We start from the raw sequence: 24,530 nt of genomic DNA, 5'->3' as shown, positions 1-24,530 counted from the left end.
TCTCTGGAGCCAAAGTTCCTCGCATACAGTATAACTATCTGCATGCCTGCACGCAGTGTGTATTGAACACGCACGACCACGATCTAATGAATATTCATCGGCGAGACTGACGTCATTTTACGAGTCTCCTTTCAAACTTGGATCATAAGTGCCTACCGTAAAATTACTTTACTGAAGATTCAATTTTCCGATCCGTCAAACGATTATTAAAGAGTCAGGACTCACGTTCTCTGTTTTCTCCGACAGGCATTTTCCAGGAGGATTTTGGATGAAAATGGGGGCCATCCTGGCTAGGTTCCGGGTGAGTTATTGTAGTCTGTAGATAAGTAAGGCTAATTATTAAGCTGGGTAAATGTTGGATCTATAAACGGTATGAAATATCTTGTTTTAACTTTTATTCGATCCCATACATTGAATTATATGTCAGTGAAATATGTACCGGTAATAGTTCTTTTTGCGACAACCACTCAAAATCGAAAAAAAGGAGAATGTTCAAAATGATATATCTAGCTCTAACGTAGAACATATATCATAACCAGTGTTGTCATTTGGGGATTTCCATTCCCAAATTTTGGGATTTTGAGAAGCCTTTGCCATTGGCCAGTTTGGGGATGGAAAACATTATTTGCATGATTTGGGTCACTCACACAACCACTCTAGGCGACACCTAACCCAGAGAGCTCCCGCCCGCGCAGCGGGCGGGAGCCCAGAAGCTTACCGTGTATTTTACCATTGTCACCGGACTAGGGTGATTTATGGTCTAAATGTTTCTCCAAATGAATTGTGAAAACAGAAAGTATACAATTACCACGATTATATGGATGAAGGTCTAAGTAACCACTCTGGGGCTACACCGCTATTCCAACGCGTGTTGGAAAAGTCGACGCCAGACGGGTACGTTTTGGCCTTGAATTTCCAGCAAATTCATATAAATTACGGCCTAAATTTAGGTCTAACTTATTCATTATATACTAATTTCTTAATTATAATGTAAAATGGGTACTCACAGGTTCTTTTCTTTCCAAATTTTGTGTTTTCATCGCCTCTTCTGGCCAACTCTTGCGACGGCTGTTGTCGCCATAGGATCCTGTACATGCAAATCCAGGGCGAGTTGTCACATGACGCTCGCGAGTCTCTAGGGGTAATGGCCTTTAATCAAGGCGTTCTTTTTGCTATAATTTTATAATGACGCTTAAATATCGAAATCAATGTAAACGAGTCTGTGCAGGGGCATAACAGGGGTATATAAGAGGGGGCATAGCACATGTCGCGTGTGGAAGATAATAGTTACGTAATGTAAGTCCCGAGCACTAGCGTACCTAGGGGGGCAGTCTGCCCCCCCCCCCCCCCCGATGAGTCACAAACCCATGCAAATTACGTATCTCTGCCCCCCCCCCCCCCTGACGAGCTTGAAGACCTTTTTTTTTTTTTTTTTTTTTTTTGCTTGTCAAATTTTTTGGCGGCCGATTTTGCCCCCCTGTGGAAAATCCTAGGTACGCCACTGCCCGCACTACATGCATGTTGGTAGCACTGGGACCTCTGGATATTAACTAATCCAATTTAATTACAGATGGCAGATTTTTTTATTATCTGAGTAGATCCCCCCCCCCGGATTATTTGTTCTCACATGACTTTCCTTCCATTTTACATTTCCTTTCGTTCTTTCATTTTTTCTTTCTTTCTTTCTTCCTTCCTTTGCTCTTATCATGTTTTTTTTTCAGGTGAAATCCACTCGGGGGATGGCCAGCCATGCCCCCATCTGTTTACGCCTCTGAGATGTAGGCTATACTCATGATCTTAATCTTCGATTTTCCAAAGTAGGGGGGGTGCATTTTCTCAAGTAAAATTTGACAACCCCCCAAAAAAAGGTTATCACAGAAAAATTGTAATTTTGTCTCGCGTAAGATTTGACAAGTAAAACAAAAAAGATGGTTACTAAAAATAAAAGACTGTCATTGTGTCCGTGTAATATTTGGCAAGCCTCCCCCCCCCCCCCAAGGTTAACATATCGGAGGCGCGATAGCTCAGTCGGTAGAGCGGGGGTTTCGGATTCCGGTGACCCAGGTTCGATTACCAAGTGGTGCGCTAGTGCCCTTTGGTAAGGCATTTATCCTCATTACCAGGTCCCTCGGAGAGGACCTTAAGCCGTCGGTCCCCTGATTGCTTGCTCACAGGCATTCGTGCTTGTTTAGCAGTCAGGTAAAAAATCTCGATATAACATAACATTAAAAAAAAGTGAAGGTCATTTTGTCCTGCGTGAAATTTTAAAAGTAATAAAAAGATGGTCACTAAAATTGAAGTTCATTTTGTTTGTGAAATATTTGGCAAGCCCCCCCCCCCAAAAAAAAAAAAGGTTTTAACTAAAAATGATTGAAGGCCATTTTGTTCCTCTTAAAATTTGTCAAGTATAAAAAAAAATCACTAAAAAATGAAGGTCATTTGTCCCACGTAAAATTTGACAAGCCCCCCCCTAAAAAAAGAAAAGAAAGGTAACTGATAATGATTGAAGATCATTTTTTTCTTGCGTAAAATTTTACAAAAAAAGTGTGTCACTATTTGGCGAGCCCCCTACCCCCCCCAAAAAAAAAGGTTTAACTAATAATGATTGAAGGTCATTTTGTCTCTCGTAAAATTTGACAAATTAAAAAAAAAGTTGTCACTAAAAAAAGAAGGTCATCTTGCCGCGCGTTATATTTGGCAAGCCCCCACCCCCCCTAAAAAAGTTTGTCATTAAATATAGAAAGTCATGTTGTTCAAAGTAAAATAAATTTGAGAAGCAAAAAAGAAAAGGACAAAAAAGAGCAAAGAATATGAACAAAATATCCCCATTACAAATATTGCTGTGATTCTCATAAGGAGGGGGGGGGGGACATAACTTTGTACGAACGACATATTTTTTTTTACATCCAAAAGTCAAATGAAAGTTTGATTCACTGTTTGCTATCGCAAGTAGGCCTACATATTCTTTTTATACAAGAACATTGGATCCATGAAGGTGAACTTTACTATCTCAATTCAGCTCATCAGGATTTCATCTCATTCAGTAAGGCTCATGATCCAATTCATTCGCTTCCAAGCAGAAGAGGGAGAGGTGGCGTAGCCACTTTAATCAGCAAGGAACTCCCATGTTCATCAAAGCCTGTTCCCACCCTATCTCAAAGGCTCATCTGCACTCTTTTACAATTTCATTGTGTGATATCATCCTGTTCAACTGTTATATGCCATGTGATACCTCTCCAGATGCTCTTGCAGAATACCAGGCGGAACTAGAGGAAATGCTACACATCATTCAAACAAATGGTTCCTGTACCTTTCTACTAGGTGGTGACCTCAATGTGGACCTTCACAGCAGTGAGCGAAAGAAAAAAGTTCACAGTATCCTTGGTGACTTCATGAATACCAACGAACTCGTCTGTTTTTCGGCTCTACTGAAAGGTCATTCCAGAGTGATGATGGAACTATAAAGCGGTCATTCATTGACACCTTTCTCACTCATCAAAGGATGGTTAATGACTTCTCCAACTTTGTTATCCACTACAAGGAACCACTGAATGGATCTGATCACTTCCCCATCAGCGTGACATGGAAGGTTCCAATACGCAACGACATCCCTGTTAGGAGTGAAAAGCTGTTGGGTGTCCAACGTTTATGTCGTCCAAAAAATCAATTGGAAGAAGGTGTCAAAACAAGTGATCATTGATTTGTACACAGAACCGCTGGAAAGAGCCTCTGAATCAATTTATTTTTAATTTATTTTTACATCTATTGCTGGTGCAACTCCTAATGTGACCCTCCTGAACAGCATCATGTCTAATCTGTAGTCAGTGTTAGTTCAAACTGCAATGAGCTTACCGCACTCTAAAGGTAAAGGTAGAGGCAATGGCAAGATGGAGTGGAATCCTGAAGTCGAGGAAAGTTACAAGAGCTATATCAATCTATGGAAGGACTGGAGAGGCTCCGGTGAAGACAAGAGTAGTTCCCTGGGCATGTTAGCTGCCAAACTAAAGAAGCACTTCCGCTCCAAGCTAAGACAGTTGAGAGCTGCTTGCAGAAATGGGCTTCTCACAGAAATCGAGGAGGCTCACAAGCATAATGACAGGCTGTTTTACACGCTTGTAAAAGGAAACAGTCGACACTGCAACACAGGACTGCAGCATCTGAATCTGGGAGAGCATTACTACTCAGGGATAGAAATCATCCAGGGCCGGACACATTACTTCCAAGAGTTACTACAGGTCAGAAAGTGGGATCCAGAGTAATTCACAGTATCTTGATGATCAAGCCCTCTGCGGATCCAAGTTTGTGTTTTCTTCAAAAGAACTTCAGACAGCTATCTCCTTTTTTAAAGACTGGCAAGGCCTGTGGTCCTGACAACATATCTCCTGAGCATCTTCTGTACACGGGATATAATGCAAGGACTCTTATCCTCATCCGTATGAACTGGATGGTTAGCTTGAAACACATCCCACCAAGCCTCAAGGATGGCCTTGTGACTCCTTTATATAAAGGTGGTGGTAAAGATCCAGCAGTTCCAAGAAACTACAGAGGCATCATCCTAACTCCTGTCTTGGGCAAGCTGCTAGAACTGTTGATTAAGCCCAAACTCATCAATCACTTACTGGAGCATGACATCCCGGACCAGCTAAAATTTGGCTTTCAACAGGAAAGGTCTTGCTTATTAGCTGGTAAAGCTCTTGACCTAGTCACTGAACTGAGCAAGTCCTTTAAGCAGCCACTGTTCATTGCAATGCTTGACGCCCAAAAAGCATTCGACAAGGTATGGCAAGAAGGTTTGCTCTCAAAAATCTCCTCCACACATCCGTCTGAATTTCTGTTGGATACCATTGCAGAATTCTACAATAACTGTTCGAGTAAGGTACTATGGGACCACTCAGTGGGCCCATCATTCAAGGTTCTCCAAGGAGTAAGGCAGGGTGGTGTGTTGTCTCCAATGCTCTACACTCTCTACATCGACGATCTCATTAAAATCCTCAGAGACCACCATCTGGGCTGTAAAATCAAGAATCTCTATGTTGGTGTCATAGCATTTGCTGACGACAGCGCTTCTCAGCAACAGAGCTCCAGGAGATGCTTAATGTTACTCTACAATACACCCAGGATTGGAGATACAAGATAAACCCCTCTAAGAGTGCCATTATAGTATAGCCGAGGAACGGTTTTCAAAGTGGGGGGGCTGAGCCAAAAGTGGGGGGGGGGGGGCTGACCATGCAAAAAATCACAATCCTGAACAATCCTGACAGACATACTGCCCATAAGTCTTCTGGTTATGAAGGAGAAGCTTTTGCTTTTAGGACAGATCCTGAACGTTGCCCCTGATAGAACAGAACGCAGGCTATTTCTTCATAGCATCTGTGCCAACACCCCCTTCTGTTCAACAATGGCGCTCTGTTCTCAGGATGCGAAATCTTCCTTCGCTGAACAAGCTGTTGGCTAGACCTCCAACCTATAGCCTCTGGAAACGCATGGTGGTGTTAGTAGTGACTGGAGATTCAGAGTCCAGGCAAAGTGAGGCTCTATCCAAGAAAGTTTCACTCTCGTTATGGACCAGAAGACCAAAGACCAAGGCTACCGACTTGTATCCTGGACATATAGCTAATCCATCCCTGAGACCAGCTATCACCATCAGAGCCAAGATCTCTTGCAAAGTTTACCTAACTCAGGCCAGACTTGTCAGAATTGGAAAAGCTGCTGATGACATCTGTCAACTGTGTTCTGCTAATCGAGAAGATGTAGAACACTTTGTTTCATCATGTTCAGCCACTGCATCTGTGCGCCGTGACCTCATCAACCGCATAAAGGATAATGACAATACCAGACAATTTGTAGGTTTCTTTGAGACAGACCCTCAGCATTTTCTAGAGTGTATTCTCTTTCTTCCCCCTGTGCACCTCAGCAATGCCAGTAAAACCCAGCTCCACACACTTATTTTATACTTCATCCGCAACCTTCACACAACCCACTAAAACCTCCTCAGCAACTTTCCTAGCTCTAGCAACCCTTAGGAAGTGTCTACATTCTTCTACTGATACTAGCGATCTCCGACCTTAACGGAGGAAGGATACAAGAGAGAGAGGATGACAGTCACTCCTCTTGATTCATTCAATGGTGTTCGATAGTGACAAATCGAAAAAGAAAAAAATATCATGAAACCATAGAGGTTCATCCACCTGTTTGGACGAAACTCTACTTGTGATGCATTCTGGTAAATAAGTCTCGATAGCCTCTATGAAGACAGATTGGCAATTTTGTTTCGTCTAGAAAAACGTGTATAAAAATAGAATGAAAAAGTCCAAACGGCTAATTTTTTTTGCTAATCTATATTATGTTTTAATATTTCTAGTACATGTATGAGTATATTCAGAGCATCATTAATCTGCTTTCCTTTTCCCTTACCTTTTTTTTTCTTTCTTGCTTAATTGAGTTTCTTTTTAATTTATTTATTTCTTTCTTTTTCTCAGTCTCTGTTCTTTATTCATTTTATTCTTCATTTCTTTAGGAGAAACTCTCCCCTCCTGAAATTTAAGGGCTACGTGTACCCCCTCCTCAGCTTCCGCCGCCTGTGACAACAATAAATTCTAGTGTAAAAAAAAGTTTTAAATAGTGAACAAAATATTCAGTGTCGGGTGAGAAAAAGACTACCGTCACTGGATCACGGAGCTTCCTAATATTATGCTTCACTGGAAACAGGTAGAAGCTTATTTTATCCAGCTCTGTGGTCGGCACTGATCAGTGGTGGTCGTGCTACCAGTAGCTTTCTTTTATTCAGCACAAGAGGGCGTGTTGCGGTACCTACGTAGGAGACTGGGCCAGACATGAATAATGACAAATTTCCTGATGATTTTACACGATTTTGAAAACGATCTTAAAATCAAGGACGATATTTCACTCATTGGACATTGGAATCCTGTTTAAGTAAAACCAAAATCTACGTTTGGGTCAACACAAAAATTGCTAAGTCAGACTCTTTTACTTTGTGCGTTCTTACTTAGAAATGAGACTGGAAGCGGCACTGGTCTCAGAACAGTCCCACCCCGTGCCATTCGTTGTAAGGCGAATGGTACGTGTAGCGAGTGGCATTTTGGGGATTAGACTAAAACTAAATTTAGGGATTTTTTCTTGCATTTTAGGGGATTTTTGAAAGTTTTGATGAAAAGCACTAAGATTTGTTATTTTTCAGTAATATGATGCTAATACGATTTACTATAGATCATATAGGCCTAATGTACATCCGAGCATTTCCTACGGCTGCGCAATTCAACCGATATATTCATTATGATGGGGTGACTATAATTTGCGCATATTTCAAAAATTATCATGAAGTTGATTTTCAATCAAAAATTTCTTACAGTTCACACAAAGTTAATCAAAATCATGAATACCAAACAAAAGGCAAGATTCCAAAGCGAAATTTGCTTGACAGAATTATAAAGTAGGTCAAGGGTTTCGCTGGTATCACGATCTCAAAATTCCATGGCGATCAACTTGTGCACGCTCTGCTGAAAAAGTGTCATAAAAAAGTGTGACCTTACTTTGCGCACGATCATTTTGTGAAGTGAAGTCAAGCAGACAAAGGTAAGATAATTGTATCAGATGGAGGTTGAAATGCCATAAATTTGGTTAGTATCACATTTTACTTACTTATTTAGAGACCTCAGCTTGTAAACTGGCAATTTCTCAATGCTTGTCGAGAAGTTCAGATTTTCTTAGAGCGGACGCAAAAGGTAACAAAATTTGCCAATATTTTGTCAATATTTTCACAAATTGATACCTTACCTTCAAGAAAAATACCATACTGAGTAATTTTGGGTCCCTTTTTCTGTTGATGATATCAGTTTTTCAAGATTTTAAGTAGATATCGAGATACTCAACCGTGTCAATATTAGGTAACGAGCGAATTAAGGTCACACCACCATACATTGAACTTAGTTGGTGTATGATACAATGGTAGTGTTGCCAATCTACTTTGCATCAAAACCATTAAAAAAAATCTGCTCTGTATGGTGTGAACAAATGAAAAACTAGTTTTGGACGACTATATGCTATACTAACCTCGCATAACGTATGTGTTTTTACGATGGACATTTAATTTGTCCTTCGTCACACGAATTTGGGTTGATAAAACACACCAAAATTTCCCCCCAAAGTTCAGTGCATAACTGTTCGTATCAACTTGATCTAGAGTCTACCTTGTCTAGACCTATATCAAGGCTCCACACTGAACCTTTTTTTTATTGGTGGCCCAAATGGTCCACCAAAATTATCAATTTCATATTCTTGGTGGCCTGCAAGGCAAATTTGGTGGCCCTAAAACAATAGAAAACATTTTATCAGAACTTTGGTAGCCCAACTGGACCACCAAGTGTGGGCTTTTGCAGAATTTTGGTGGCCCTACTCTCATTTTTGTATGCCTCGGGCCACCGGGCCACTGCTTATGTCGAGCCCTGTCTATATCTATATCTAAATTGTTTTAAAAATAAAATTATTAATGCTTACCTCCAAATCTCAGCCAAGCTGCTCCGAAGATCCTTTCATGCTGCGGTCGAAATCACGCAAACAACAATCGAAATGTGAATAACAGTTTTTATTCAAGTTGTCGGCGTATAATAGGAAATTGTACAAAAACTCAACAGGTTGCACCTCATGATGCGCTTCTGCAAGTCATCTAGATCTGCAGGTGGGGTGCTGTAAACTTTTGACTTCAGGTACACCCAGATGAAGACAGGCAGATACTTCGCAGGGCCATGGCAGCAATGCTCCATCGAGCTCAGAAGTGCATCGAGAGAAATGGACAACATGTGGAAGGTTGAAGGCGGGAAGTTTTGGCCAAAATGACAATGAAAAGGAACTTTTCAATGAAGATAATTTATTGATTTACTGGTAATCTTGTTTATTTTTCTTGATTAATAAACATATGCATAAACTTTACGCTCATTGTTTGTGTGAATGCTTTTGTCTGTTTCAGCAGGTAATTACCAGACTTGGCACAAATGGGTTTTGACACTTTTTCAAACAATGGCTGTTGTGCATTCAACCATAACAACAACATTGACACAAATTTTACCAAGTGACAAAGGAATATTTAGTCTATCCATACATGTACATGCTAGAAATTCTCTCTAAATCCCACATTTTCTTTAAAAAATACTTAATTTAAAAAGTGTAACATTTTTTCTGACTCGCACTGTAGATCTAAAAAATTATTACGATTTTTTGTTTTAAATTACACCTTACAATTTTATGTCACAAAATTATGATTTTCTGATATTCTGACTTAAAAATAATATGTAAACGACGACTGGACTTCAAGTCTAACAGCGCAGCCGAATCGTAATTAAAACTAAATTTCAGCTTCATCATCAAGCAGTGGTCATTGACGAATGCTTTATTTTGGTATATATATTTTTTTATGTTTTTTTTCTTCTCCATTTCAGTAAATATGGATGCTGGCTCTGACTGTTCTTTGTATTTTTAATTTTTAACCTACAACTTTGTTACTAGGTCTAGATCAAAAGATGTGGCACTTTTTCATTTTTGTCTCACCTGCATAGCAGAGTGAGACTATAGGCACCGCTTTTTCGACGGCGGCGGCGTCAACATCAAATCTTAACCAAAGGTTAAGTTTTTGAAATGACAGCATAACTTAGAAAGTATATGGATCTGATTAATGAAACTTGGACATAAGAGTAATCAAGTATCACTGAACATCCTGTGCGGGTTTCAGGTCCCATGATCAAGGTCAAAGGTCATTTAAGGTCAACGAACTTTGGCCAAGTTGGGGGCATTTGTTAAATTACCATCATTACTTTGAAAGTTTATGGATCTGATTCATGAGACTTGGACATAAGAGTAATCAAGTATCACTGAACATCATGTGCAAGTTTCAGGTCAGATGACCAAGGTCAAAGGTCAATGAACTTTGGTCATGTTGGGGGGAATTGTTGATTAACCATCATAACTCCAAATGTGTATGGATCTAGTTCATCAAACTTAGTCATAGGAGTAATCAAGTATCTCTGAACAGCTCATGCAAGTTTCAGGTCACATGACCAAAGTCAAAGGTCATGTAAGGTCAATGAACTTTAGCCATTTCGGAGGTAATCATTAGATTGCTGTTATAACTTTCAGAGTTTATATAGTTTATAAAATGTGGATATAGGGGTAATCAAGTATCACTGACAAGTCTTAGGTCGCATGATCAAGGTCAAATGTCATTTATTGTCAATGAACATAGTATTTTATCATTATATGAATTGTGTTTTTTGTGAATAATTATGTTATAGTAGTTTTCAAAGTCAGCACTGCTGCTATATTGAATCGCGTGATGCAGGTGAGACTGCCAGAGGTGCTCCACTTGTTAATCTTGATCTGGAGTGGCATCGCTAGATTTTGTAACACAATTATTTTTCTTCTCCCAGCACAGAATTTATGTTTAAAAATATTTTTAATTAAGAAAAAAAAATGTTGAATCCAAATCTTGACCACCAATAGAGGGCCTCACAAGAAATATGCCCAAACTAATTTTGAGTGTGCAGGTAGAAAAAAAGAAAATCACAGTTAATGCTATAACACTGAATGTGCTGCTATGAGCCAAAATCAGTAAGTTTCATAATGTGTTTCAAAATCTTTAGTGTTTCGAATGTCATTTTTACCATTCGATATATTGTTTATTGAGGTAAGGCTGGTGGGATTAAAATTTTCAGTTGGTGTTTATCTGTGAATGTGATACAATCATTGTTCATTTTTGACAAATTACCTCGATGAAATCATTTTTAAATCTTTATCAAGTATTTAAAAACAATTGTTATCATTATTATATTATCTTGTCATTTTGTTACTAATACTTGAGTATTCGAGTTATCCCAAGTGTCATAATCGGGATCTGCCGAAGAGTGCAAATTTTGCTATTCGATTAGCGATCGGCAGCAAGCCATTCAAACCATTAAATCAATTGATGTTTACTCCCTATTGTTGTGATTCATTATATTTTTGTCAATATTCATTTGTTTCTATTTTCTAAATTATTTGTGTACATATATAATAAATGGATAATTGTGAAAATGAAAAATTACAATTGCACAAACTGCTTTTATACTGCTTTCTAGTGATAACAAGTAGAAAGTGAAAGTAAAAAGGTGAAATAAGACTTTGTGTCATAAAGTCTAAACCTATCACAAAATTAGACTTTGTCTTGAAAAGGACAAAATTTTGCTTGCTCATTCTGCTCGCTCGCAGCAGATTATGAATTGTGGTCCTTTCCCAGCACAGTGTTGACCATCCTGGAAAAAATTGGGAATCGCGCGATCAGAGTAGGATTTCAATTTCTAAATGTTGGCAGGTATGAAATGGTGATTTTCAACGTCAATACCGTGGAGGAATACTCCCACTGGTGGACTGCACAGTTACTTGTCATTTGAACCGAAGCAATCATCCAACTATGATTGTCTGCCATAGCTGGATTCAATGCCAGCATAGAGGAGTCCAGTCACAGAGAGGAAATATTCATCCACCCTGCCATAGGCATAACAGTAGCGCCATCGCTATACAGTGCTAACATGTAGGCATGTGAAAAAACAATTGACTATGGCCATGTGTATTTAGGGCCTATGATGTTAGCATATATGCCCATTAAGTTATCCAGTTAGCATGAATCCTACCAAGGATATCAGAGAAATATATGTAGTAAAGCAGAGGAATATATTTTTTTTAGGGAAGAAGTATAAAACCTTTAGAACACTCTGCTGCTGTTATTTGCTCATGGTCTAGTGGTATAAGTGTCAGGTCAAAGCTCCATGTGTTACAGATAAAACAATGCTGGGTCAAATCCCGCTCACCTCGTGTTGTTTTTTCAGTTATAAAACAATAGTGCATATTCCATTGAATTTGGGCCTAACAGTTATGAATTTCGACAATAAAAACCAAGAAACTCGACTAAGTATTTGCTTGCTCCTCAAGGCGGATTTGTTGGTAGCTGGGCAGCATACTGTAATTTGGCTGAAAAAAAATCACGTCCCATGTCTGCACACCTATTCATTTTGCACACAATTTGGGTGTATTAATGAGGGAGACTTCACTTTTATGATATTTATTTCATTAAAGACAATAGCCTACTGGTTGTTGTGTGCCTTCTTTGTTTAGATGTGTGTGCCCAGAGAAGAGGTACTGCATAGACACTGGGCAACATGCTGTATTGTAACTACTCACGTAACTACTCATGAAAGATTGGTATAGGCCTACTCACCTCGCACAACTGGCATGTTATGACAGAAGATTCTTTGATTTAGTCAAAATCACTCAGACCCAGACTAGACACAAAAGTGAAAGTGACATATCATATACCAGTAAAAAACTTATATACTACTTAATACAAAAAATGCAAGCTTTATGCATTTTTGCTGCTTACTAGCTGAGTATTTTGCCTAAGAATAGCTCCAATTTAATATCGTGCTTCAAAAATAGGTTTCTTGTACATGCTTTAACCATCCTCAAGACCACAATGTCATGTTGTGTTAGAAGCATGATTCCATACAGTAAGGTTTGTACACAAAAAACTGGGTGATTTTTTTTTGCTTTTCAGATTACTTATTTTAATATCTTCATTTCTATCACAAAGAGATGTCATAGATATCTTCCTGCAAGCTTGAATCAATGAAATCTTTTCAATACTTTTTACCATATTTTAATTTCTGCTTATTTGGCGCAGCTTTCCAATTCAATCTGTAATCAAATTATGTGTAACAACTTTTCCTGACATAGCAAATTAGGCCCACTAAGAGCCAAACAAAAAAATCTAGCGAAGAGCACTGAATAGTTTTCCGTGCCATTTTTCTGCAAACTGAAAAAAAAGTCAAATATAGAATCGAAAAAGGAGAAAAATTGATATTTATTTCTGTGTACAGACCAATGGAATCACAATGCTTCTAACACAACATGACATCAAGTTTTCGAGGCCTGTGAAAACACTTACAAGAAAGCCTATTTTTGAAACCTGACAATTGGAGCTATTCTTAAAGGACAAGTCCACCCTAACAAAAAGTTGATTTAACGAGCACTGAACATTTCATCAAAATCAGATGTAAAATAAGAAAGTTATGACATTTTGAAGTTTCGCTTAATTTCACGTAATAGTTATATGCACATCCCCGTTGGTATGCGAATGAGGGAACTGATGACATCACTCACTTTTTCTTTTGTATTTTATCATATGAAATTTGAAATATTCTAATTTTCTCCTCTTTTTCCTGCGAAACAAAGTTTAATTACTCCCTAAACATGTGGAATTACCATTAAGTATTATGTGGTTCAGTCAAATTTGTCCTCATTGTAAAATCTGTAAAAATTGAAATATTGTATAATTCAAACAATAACAAAAAAATTGTGAGTGAGGAACATCATCAATTCTCTCATTTGTATGTGACTAATTTGTGCATATAAATATTTTGTGAAAATTTTAAAATGTCATAACTTTCTTATTTTTCATTCGATTTTGATGAAATTCTCAGCATTATGCTTGTCTGATTTTTCTCTGTTGATTCAAATCAATATTTTTCTTAGGTGGACTTGACCCTTTAAGCAAAATACTCAGCTGGAAAGTGGTGAAAACGCATAAAGCTTGCATTGCTGTGTTAAGTAGTTTATAAGCTTTCGATTGGTATATGATTTGTCAATTTCACTTTTGGGTCTGGTCTGATTCTTTGAATAATCTTTTCATAACATAACAGAAACATTATTGGTTGACCTAGCCAGGATGCATTTGGAGGGTGACAAGTCCTTCCACGAAATGCTTCCCTGGAGTCTGAAAGGAATGACAAAGAAATACAAACTTTTGAAGTATTTATGTCAATTTTTAAATTATTTTCTGCATCTCTTTCTTACCAAATAATCCTTACACAGAAACGGCAGACTACTGTTGAGATATTGGAAGGGATTGAAAAAGACATTGACCAACTACTACGGTCTAAGCGACGTAATGTTGAACTAGAGAAACATTACATGGGCAGCCTCCTGCTCTACTCTGTCATCGGCTACCTGATAATGGCACTATTCTTCTATTTTCTCTACAATGCTACAACTTGGCAACAGAGAGTTATACAGATTTTCCCTCTCCTTCTTTTTCCTTTCTTGTAAGTATAGAATTGCTGATTCTTTATATAATTTAAGAAAACATTATTAAAAAGCTTGTTACTAAATGAAAATTATTGTAAATATAAAACCGTACACATTATTTAACTCTCTCTGCAGAATTTGGCTGATAAGGAAGGCATTGCATTGGTACTTTGTAAAGAGGATTGCTCAAAATGGTAAGAAAATATAGTTGTTGTAGTGAGAAACAATTATAGATAAAAGCATAATGTAAGGTGGTGTCACAGTGTTAATTTACTTCTCTGAATGTACAGATAAGTGACAAAGTCCTGGGAAATGACCTTCAGTTTCACTTTTATATTTGCATCATATAAATTTCCTGATTCATAGATGTTGGATATATGTATATTGCACGTACTATTTAAGGCTTTTCTCATTGAATATAATTCTTTGTTATAGTTATACCCCCAAATCTATGAACATTTATAAATCCTAATTGGCACAGCTGTGTAGTCATACAGACTTATTTTATAAAGGCCTTTAGTGCTTGAATACTTTTACCAAGTTATTTGTTGAAATTCTTTTTTTTACTAAGCCATACTATTTTGTATGGGAAGTTGATATGTCCCACAAAAAACAAAACCGTGATTTAGCGATAATATATCATAATCCAATCACAAATACAATACACAAATGACCTATAATGTAAAGTTTAGAATCTCCTCATTCAGCTGGTTTAACATACACGATTTATCATTCATGCATGAGTAGGTAAAAACAATTTGAAGAAAGGATAGCAAAAAGTCATTTGGTGGGGGTGTCAGAATTTCGTAAAGAAAATTACATGCCTAAAAAGTTCAATATCTGCTCTTTAATTTGATAGCTAAAATCGCAGAAAATGGTCAAGAAGTAACAAAGTTATGTTTCTTCAAAACAATGCTTGTATTTCCATAATTTCATGAAACAAACATGTTTTAACCGGTTTCCCACTTATGCTATTACATGGTTGACAAAAGTCTTAACTCTATGCATGGCTGATCGTCAACAAAACAGAGTGTCGAGTAAGTCTGAAAGCTATTCTGTAAAACCTCTTTATTTTATGAAATTTTTGGAATTCAAGCCTTATTTCAATTTCTTTACCGTTTTCTGTAATTAAGGTATCAAATTAAAGAGCAGATAATGAACTTTAAATAAAAATGTCAATTTCTTTTTGAAACTCAGATACTGCCTGCCAAGTAACTTTTTGGTATCCTTTCTTCAAATTGTTTTTGCTCACTTATGCATGAATGAGAAATAATCTAAGTTATTTCAGATGAAAGAAGAGACTCAAAGCTTAACAATGATAGGTCATTTGTCTATAGTATTTGTGATTAAGCTATAAATCATCAATAAATATCAGTTTTGTTTTTTTGAGGGATGCACTGTATATATCATTCTGACATTCTCAGTGTGTGTACGGTAACTAGTACAAATGATTGTGCCAATGATTTGTTTTAATTCAAACAAATCAAGATTAATGAGACTTTCCCTTAACCATTTTCTGTCACGTGTAGATCTTGCTCTTGAGGAATTGAGGAACAAGAAAAAGTCTGTTGTAAGTGCGCTTTCCTTGATCTCAAAGTTGTAAAACCAAATTATAGAGGATTCATATTAGCTAGTTTATCATTGAATCTTTCTAAATTGTTAGTCATTTTGCATGTTCATTTGATTGAATTTCTTATGATAATCTTTAAATTGTATGTCAAAACATTAGTTTATGAAATATACATGTATACTATGAATCATTAAACTCAGTAATCCTGCTATTGAGATGAATTAAATTTCATAGCTTAACACTTAATTTCAAATGCCTGCACATCATATTCTTACAGTTAGAAGATGTGAAGGAGAATGAGAGTTACAAGAAAGCCAAAGAGATACTTGAGAAGTTTGATCCAAGTGTAACCTTGCCCCCTTTGACCTCGCCCCAGACACCAGCAGTCGGCAGAGGACAAGCACCTACACCAGGTTAGTGATGTAAACTCTAGGCTGCAAGATTCTTCCAGTAGATCCTGTAAGGAATATCTGGGTAATAATTAGTTGTCATTTCACAAATCATCATGTGCAATCTCTCTTTAGGGATTACTATATTTGAATTTAGGCCCAGGTTATCGGGTATAAATACTGGTGTGTACAAAAATCTTATAATTCTGCGTAGTAGGGTTGTGTAACCCTCTTTGTATTTATCCTTTTCATATCTGCCATCTGCGAAAATGTAACTGACCAATTTAATAATTTGTTACAACATTCATGTGAGATACATGTATGATAAATATTCCCCATACATGTGATGAAAGCCCTTGGCAATATTTATACTTTGTCTTTGGCTAACACCTAAAACAGTTACAGATTTAAGATTGTATTTGACTTTAGATGGTCAGTTTGAGTTAGTATTTAGGTTTTGGACCTTTTGAACATGCATTCAAATTAAAATCATTGGGAGGGAATTGCAAGCACATATTTTTATTCTAACAGATCTGAAGCATTTATTGTTGAATTGAATTTTGATTTAAATGGGTTTTGTTTAGAGATAAATTTGTGCAACTGCCACAATCTTCTCTTTTATCATATACTGCCTATTGCATTAATTTATTGAAGGGAAGGTTGTTTCATCAAATATATAAAGTTTGAATTATTTCAGAAAGAAAGTTAGAAAACGTGAAATGCCATTTGTTTTTTAGTTATCACTTGTAGTTTTACCCCAAAGAATTAGTTATAAATGTCTTATACATTATATTTTTGAACAAATGCTTCAAACTAAAAAAAGTTATTACAGACATCTATGAATCTAATCAATAACAGATTTTTATTTTTCATCATATATTATTATGGGTTTTCTTGTTGAATAAAGTGTGATTAATCTTTAAGGTATTTCAATTATTACTTTATAGCTCTGCGCCAGAGACCATTCAGTGCAAGGGGTAGAGGTCGTGGGAGAGGTTCTCCTTCTGTGACCCCTCAACGACCTTCACCTCATCTTGGAAACCAACCAATGTTACAGACACCTCAAGCTGCTATGATCAGTAAGTTAAGATGGAGAGAGAGGAGGGGAGAGAGGTTAAAAGAGAAAGAGAGAGAGAGAGACAAGAAAAGAAAGGGGGAAGTAAGATAGAGAAAGAGAGATGGAGAGAGGGGGAGATAGGGAACCAGGAAAAAGTGAAACAAATGGAATTTACCATTTGAAAAGGAAAATATATTACAGAATGGATGAAAACTGGTATATATTTTGACATGCATTTCTTTTTCTATGGAAGAAAATGAATATTTGAAAGTTAGAGATAAAGGCCCGTATTCTGAAGTCAGGTTTGATTTAACTCTGGTTTAAAGTTGTGGTTTATCTATGGATAGCCAATAGTGGCATAAATCTCTAACAGTATAATTCCAATGTATCAGCTAATTTTTCTATCAAATCATTCTTAACTGTTTTGGAAGGATAGATAAGATGGAAATGGAAATTCACTAGAGAAACAACATGATGTGAATGGAATAATCAACCGATTCATCCATGGTATCTTCTTTTCTTTCAGGATCTCCAGGCACAGTAAGACCAATCCTTTCTCAAGAACAGACAACCTTTGACAAGCTTGTAGGTTACTTGGTTGGAGATGGACCAAGTAGCAGGTATGCCCTCATCTGCAAACATTGCTATTCACACAATGGCATGGCACTGCAGGAAGAATATGAATATCTTGGTAAGTCCATACTTATCTATAGCATCAGTAAGTAGATCTTTGGGAAGCTTCATCAAGCTGGTTATAAGATATGAACAACTTCTCAAATGAATTTACACATACCTTAATGTTTGACTGATGATTTGCTTTTGGGGTAAATGAGATGCACTACATTTTGTTTGGTATTACAACTAAGTAGGACAGAATTTCGTATAACTCGAGTGAAATTATAACAAATAATAAACGTTGCATTCAGATGTTTTCAACAGCAATAATTATATTCCACAAAGATGGGATTTCAAATAGCGGACAAGAATAAAAATGGTTGGGAATTTAATTTAGCACCCAAGAGGGGTGTAAGATAAAAGATACAATTGACTGTACAATTGATCATATTTGTTAGTGTATGGGATACCATATACAAAAAGCTACAATCAATTGGTAATGCTAAGTTAACTTTTTTATGTTATACCTCCTTGAACATAATTCATTCATTGTGTGTAACTTATTTGCAGTTTATAAAACACCCATTGGAAGTAAATATCAAAATGCAACTCTACAAAGAACCAGTCCATAGCTATAAGATGTCCCTTTGGTTGTTTTCAATGAAAATGACATTATTATCACTGGCTTTCAACGGGAATTACATTCATTTCATTTTGTGATTGCTATGTTTTCAGTACAAACATCATGTAAGTTAACTGTTGATAAATTTTTAAATGAAGATGATCATTTTATGCACTGCTTTTTTTTTTTTTTCTGATATTAGAAATTAAGAAACTAAGCCTAAGTCGAATCAATTTTAAAATTGGTGTTCGATCGATGTCATTGAGCGCCAGTGCAGTTTTTGCAAAATTGGTGCATCGAAAAAAAATGACAGTGTGAAGGAAAGATATATGGCCTTTTCGTATGGTACACACAATGGTCAAAATGAACAATGATGTCTAACTAAACTCCTACTTACTTGAATTACATTCCCCCAAAATGAAACCTATTGTGCAATTATGATGCATATTCGCCATTAATTTGAAGTTTATTTTGATCCCAGTTTGAGTCCTAATGCTGAGATGATTTATGCATGATGGATTCATGAATGGAATTCATTGTCTTCGATCATGCATACGCACTGTGCTTTCATCAAACCAGATCAAAATGGAAAATTATGACACGATGGACGTAAAATAAACCTTTCTCTCATTAACAATATTTCTTACTATAACCATAGAACATTATTTAATTGTAATATTTTAATAATAATTTGCACATAATAATCATTAATATGAAGTTAGAGCTTGATGTAAAGCATTTGTATTCCGTTTCCATTTTTAATGATGGACATAGCGAATTTGTGATCAAATGATGATCTGCACTTATCTAGAAAATATATCATGTCAGGATTGATTCTCGAACATCGTCACTGTAGCAACTCTTCTCACAATTGTAATATCACTATAGAATATCATTTTACATGACCAATCAGAGAAAATTACATTAGAAATGATTAGATATATATTTCCATCAATTTGAAGCTCATTTGTGCCCAACTCTCTAGGTTAGTCTATGTTTACCTAGCTGCTATGAATGTACGAATGGAAAATAATCCCGCATGCGCATTGTTCTTCTTTTGTCGAAGATGCAAAAAAAAAGATAAATAATGACAATATTAATACTTCCATATCAACATAACATAACTCTGCTAACATTTCCTATAGGCCTATATTTATTGTGGACATAGAAATTTATTAAAATGTAATAATTTAATAATTTATATCCATTCATCATATTAATATAGAAATCAATTTGAGACATTCGTGCTCTGCAATTGTATCTAAAATGGATTATCATATCAGGATTAATTCTCAAACATTATCATAACACTTTCCTTTCCTCACAATTGCTATATCAGCATAGAATACCAATTCAAATGAACATCCAGAGAAAATTACGTACTGTACGATATTTATTTCCATCAATTTGGAGCTCATTTAGGATCCAACTACATCTCCAGCAAGGTCCGCTAGCTAGCACTTGCATGTTGGCCAGCGCAGCAAGTATGCCTGTTGATTCGGGAGATTGAATGTAGGGGGCTGTTGTGTGTGTCTGAAAGTTAATTGAGAATTGTTCGGATTGACTCTGCGTGATTCATGTCTTTCATATTATTGTATTTCAAACGTATATGATGTCATCTGCAAATATCATTTTTTAATAGATATTTTGGGAAGAATTCTGCATGGGTCCCTTTTGTTTTTTATCATGGAAACTACACATGATCATTGCTCTGTCAACTGCTTACAGTACTAACGATCAGCGCTAGCAGTATGTGCCACGCATCGACGTGACAGAGCAAAAAATTTACTTGATTTTCCCGCCTTCTATATTTGATGCATCGATGTTCGTTAGAATAAAAAGCTGTCAAACACCAGTGTACAAAGTAATCAATATGACTCAGGCTTAGAAGAAACTGAATCAATTAATCATTGTGAATTCATCATATGTACAATCCACATTTTAATCTTAAATGGAATTTGGTATGTTTTTTCTTACAGCCTTTAGGTGTGCTTACTGCAAGACATTCAACCCATCTAAAAAAGTCAGACCTAATGCTCCTAAACTTCCTGAAACACCTGCTATTGCATTTGGAGCCAAACTGGGTAAGATCATTGTTTCAGAAATTTAAGGTAAAATCTGTTAAAAAAGGTTGGCTTTGGATATTTTGAATTAACCAATTTGCATATCAAAATTAACCCAATGAAATTTCTGAATCCCCTTAAGGTATATATCATTTGAAAAGGATTTTAATGAGCAATACAAATCTGGTAAATAAATAATGGTATGGGCAAACACACACAAAAATACGGATGTCTGAAATATAGTTTATTGGGGGTCCTGAAAAGTTAAACATTTTTATGAGGTTAATGTCAGCAGTTCACCTGTCCTCATTTTTAATGCCATTTTTCTAATCATGAAATTTCCTTTCAGAAAAAGTCTTCTTTTTTATGGATAGGGTGAATATTTTCAAAGTTGTGACCATTTTTTATATGGATGTGTGCGTGATCATTAGATTTGGACGATGTAACACGCATGGGATGAGTTCAAGACACATGGCCATACTCAATTCAGCAACAATGCTATAATATAAAATGCTAGATATAATAAAACGAGAGTGTATGTATTATCTTCTTTCTACTTTATGTCTATCAATTTTTTAAATAGGAATTGTCCATGTATCTATATTTAACATATTCGTCTTATTTTCAATATTTTACTACATTGATGTAACCTACAAACTGCTTTTGAGCTTTATGGTGATGTTATCAATATGTCTTTCCATTCTTTTTTTTTTGCTTTTGACCAATGCAGAGAGAAGAGGCTCTGGATCAAATGCTAGTGGGAGTGAAGTGAGTGGGTCTGACACAGAATCCACATCTAGCCATCAGAACCAAATGGAAGAACCTACATCAACAATGGAACCATCAGCTGAAGTTCAAAATACAGAAGAAACTCCTGTAGAAGAGGCTATCAATAAAGATGAGGGAGGACGTTCAGATCTTCCCGAAAGCACAACTGATGAAGCAGCTGAAAGTAATGAAATTCCAGTAGAACAAGTGGAACAACTTAGATAACAGTGTGTCTTTCCTTCTTGATATTTCTCTTCATATTGCTAGTATTTGCTAATGTAATTTTCAGAATGCCTGTACATGTACTCAATGTACAAGTATTTTTTCCCTGTATCCTCTAGCACAATGAATCTTCCCATCACAGAATGTAGGATTTGGTCATTTTTTTTTATGTTGGGAATCAGCAAGGTATTATGGAGACCTTAGATACAATCACAGCATTTTGTTTTCTGGATTTCCTTGTTATGTATTCCACTTTCATTTTTTATGGACAGGTCGATGGTGTAATATAAACGCACATGTGAAAGTATTATTTGGCCATAATTCATATTGAGAAAACAACAAAGGAGGGCAACAGGGGGTAACCTTACCCCCAAAATTGCACATTTTAAATGTTATAGCAGCCGCCACTCTTGCTTATTTCTTCCATTTCAACCTCTATGTCAGGATGGTGCTCAGTCTGTGATGGATCACATGAGCTTTTGTCTATTTCCATTAAATCTCAATATTTTGGAGCATGCAGTTTCCAAGAGAATTATTATAATAAAAGAGTGGAAGAAAAAGGCGAGAGCGGCTCGCTATAGATTATTTGCATTTAAGGGTCGTCACGTCAAAATATATTACTATGGGGGGTACACAGCAAAGAAAGACAGCAGTTTATGACTCAGATTTTAGCTTCAATGGCCAAAAGAAAAATAATGATGTACTTTATTATTCAAATTAGGTATACATGTGCAGCACTGGACTCGTCACTGTTACAGATATATTGAACAATGTCTAATATTTACAGAAAAGCCCTAAGATATTTTTTTTACTAGAGAAATATAAAGACTAATTATTTAACTTAATTTTAGGCCTCCAAGTATTAAGAATTTACCCAATCTATCTGGCGTCTAGCTTGTAAAGGGAAAATTCTATTTCCAGCTTCCCAGTCTGACATTCGTTTCCACGTCTATTAATTCTGGTGTCTATACAAAGGGGTTGATTCCTAGACTGTTAAACCTTTATTTAAGGTCGCTCGACCAAAATAATTATGAAGAAAATTTGTATCATAGCTATACTTTAATTAATTTGAACCTACATTTGGGAATTCTAATATTCATTTGTACAGGACAATATGGACTTAATTTAATTCATATCGAGGTTTCCAGCATCTATAGACCTTGGCTATATGATTGTTTCCTGCATCTGTTTACCTTTCCAAGTTTTCCAACATCTAAATTCCCCACGTCAAGATTCCAGTCAGACTCCATTTTTTTTGCCAGCCCCCTGCAACTAAACATTCCTTTACTCTCTTGTTGACAAATTGCGGATGTAGGTGAAAACTGAAAACGGTGCGCCGAGCAAGTTTGGAATGCACAAACACGTCTACGTGCAGTGTATACTGTACAGAGAATTTGATCTGTGTTATATCGAAGCCAGTTTATTCACTATTTCTCGCTCATTACTACAAAGCAATAAGTCAATAAGTTTCCATTTTTGTGCAATGAAATATATACATACAATTCATATTAACACTTAAAAAGATATGAATTCGTCAAAAATCAATCAAAACCTGTCAGCGCTCCGATCGACCGTGTGCATTCCAAACTCTCATCCGCACGTATGCAAATACGCCGGCTGTGCTCTTATGCAAATAATTCCAATTACTATGTACGTACATAAAACACAGCAAGTGATGAATTATTCAACCTATATCTATGCCAATGCGATCATATAAAACTGCAAAACAACTCATCTTCTAACATTTCTTAATCAAATATTGAGGTCTCATATTCAAGCCTAATTCAGTAATCATTTTGGAATATGAAATTATCTTAAGTAAGTTCTAATAATAACCGAAAGACATAATACTCACGATTGAATAAATACTCGCGACAGCTTGACTGATTACTAAACAATAGTTACGCGCAGGGCTGATTGTTTACATCACGATATTTTCTAACAGGAGGAGTCACAAAGATTCAAACAAAAGAAAATTTGGTATTTGGAAGATTGTCAGCCTTGACTTCTTGACTCTTAATACTCTGAATGCTCTCCTCTTCTCTCATTAACCTTTTGTACCAAAATAGGCATCACCACCATCATCCGATCAATCAAACATTACTTTAATTTTTCAGCACTTATACTTAGTTCAAGAAGCAGCATGTTATTCTGCCAAAGAAAACCAATTCACTCCACTCGTTTCAGGGGGGAATGCATTTTCTGAGTAGATTTTAGTACTTCCTGGTGGTTCCTGCTTGTCAGCTTTATCCATCTTCAAATGTGAGGCTAGAGGTAAGATTATAGCTGGCATCTCTAGTTCAGGAGTGATGAGCTTCCTTCTCACTGGGGACCTGCGCTCAGACTTCCTGAAAGACGAAAAGAATAGGCATCATTAATGAAGCCCTGTCCTGCCGATGTCTTTCCTTCTCGTGAGACTTGACCATGTCCTGTGTTGTACTTCTGTACTATCCAAAGTGTGGCTTATCGTGGTGGCTCCACTGGCCGATTGAGTGGCTTGGGCGTTGGTGAATAGACCATCCGCCTCGGTCTGAGTGCATTGGTGGTCGAAGAATACTTCCTTCCAGGTTTTTTCCTCAGTTGAGATTTTTTGTTTCTTCAGTTGACATTGATTCAGTTTCTTCATTTGAGATTGGTTCCGTTTCTTCATTTGAGATTGATTCAGTTTCTTCAGTTGAGATTGGTTCCAGTTCTTTAGTTGAGATTGGTTCCGTTTCTTCAGTTGAGATTGATTTAATTTCTTCAGTTGAGGTTCGTTCCGTTTCTTCAGTTGAGATTGGTTCTTGCTCGTCAGTTTATCCATCTTCAAATGTGAGGCTAGAGGTGAGATTATAGCTGGCATCTCGAGTTCAGGAGTGATGAGCTTCCTTCTCACTGTGGACCTGCGCTCAGACTTCCTGAAAGATGAAAAGAATAGGCATCATTAATGAAGCCCTGTCCTGCCGATGTCTTTCCTTCTCGTGAGACTTGACCATCTCCTGTGTTGTACTTCTGTACTATCCCAAGTGTGGCTTATCGTGGTGGCTCCACTGGCCGATTGAGTGGCTTGGGCTTTGGTGAATAGACCATCCGCCTCGGTCTGAGTGCATTGGTGGTTGAA

General features: G+C 36.7%; 1 protein-coding gene across 1 annotated transcript; it reads left to right on the top strand.

The window, feature by feature from the left end:
* Positions 1-13,916: 13,916 nt before the first annotated feature.
* On the top strand, positions 13,917-23,227 carry LOC129255598 (endoplasmic reticulum junction formation protein lunapark-B-like). Its single transcript, XM_054893941.2, has 8 exons — positions 13,917-14,141; positions 14,260-14,318; positions 15,654-15,694; positions 15,972-16,107; positions 17,031-17,162; positions 17,667-17,831; positions 20,357-20,461; positions 21,171-23,227. The coding sequence occupies exons 1-8, from the start codon at positions 14,011-14,013 to the stop codon at positions 21,431-21,433; spliced, it is 1,032 nt and encodes a 343-aa protein (XP_054749916.2). The 5' UTR covers positions 13,917-14,010; the 3' UTR covers positions 21,434-23,227.
* The last annotated feature ends 1,303 nt before the right edge of the window (positions 23,228-24,530 follow it).

Source organism: Lytechinus pictus, chromosome 3 (assembly GCF_037042905.1).
Source record: "Lytechinus pictus isolate F3 Inbred chromosome 3, Lp3.0, whole genome shotgun sequence".
Lineage (NCBI taxonomy): Eukaryota > Metazoa > Echinodermata > Echinoidea > Temnopleuroida > Toxopneustidae > Lytechinus > Lytechinus pictus.
Note: the sequence above shows the minus strand (reverse complement) of the source record. Positions and strands in the feature narration are given on the sequence as shown.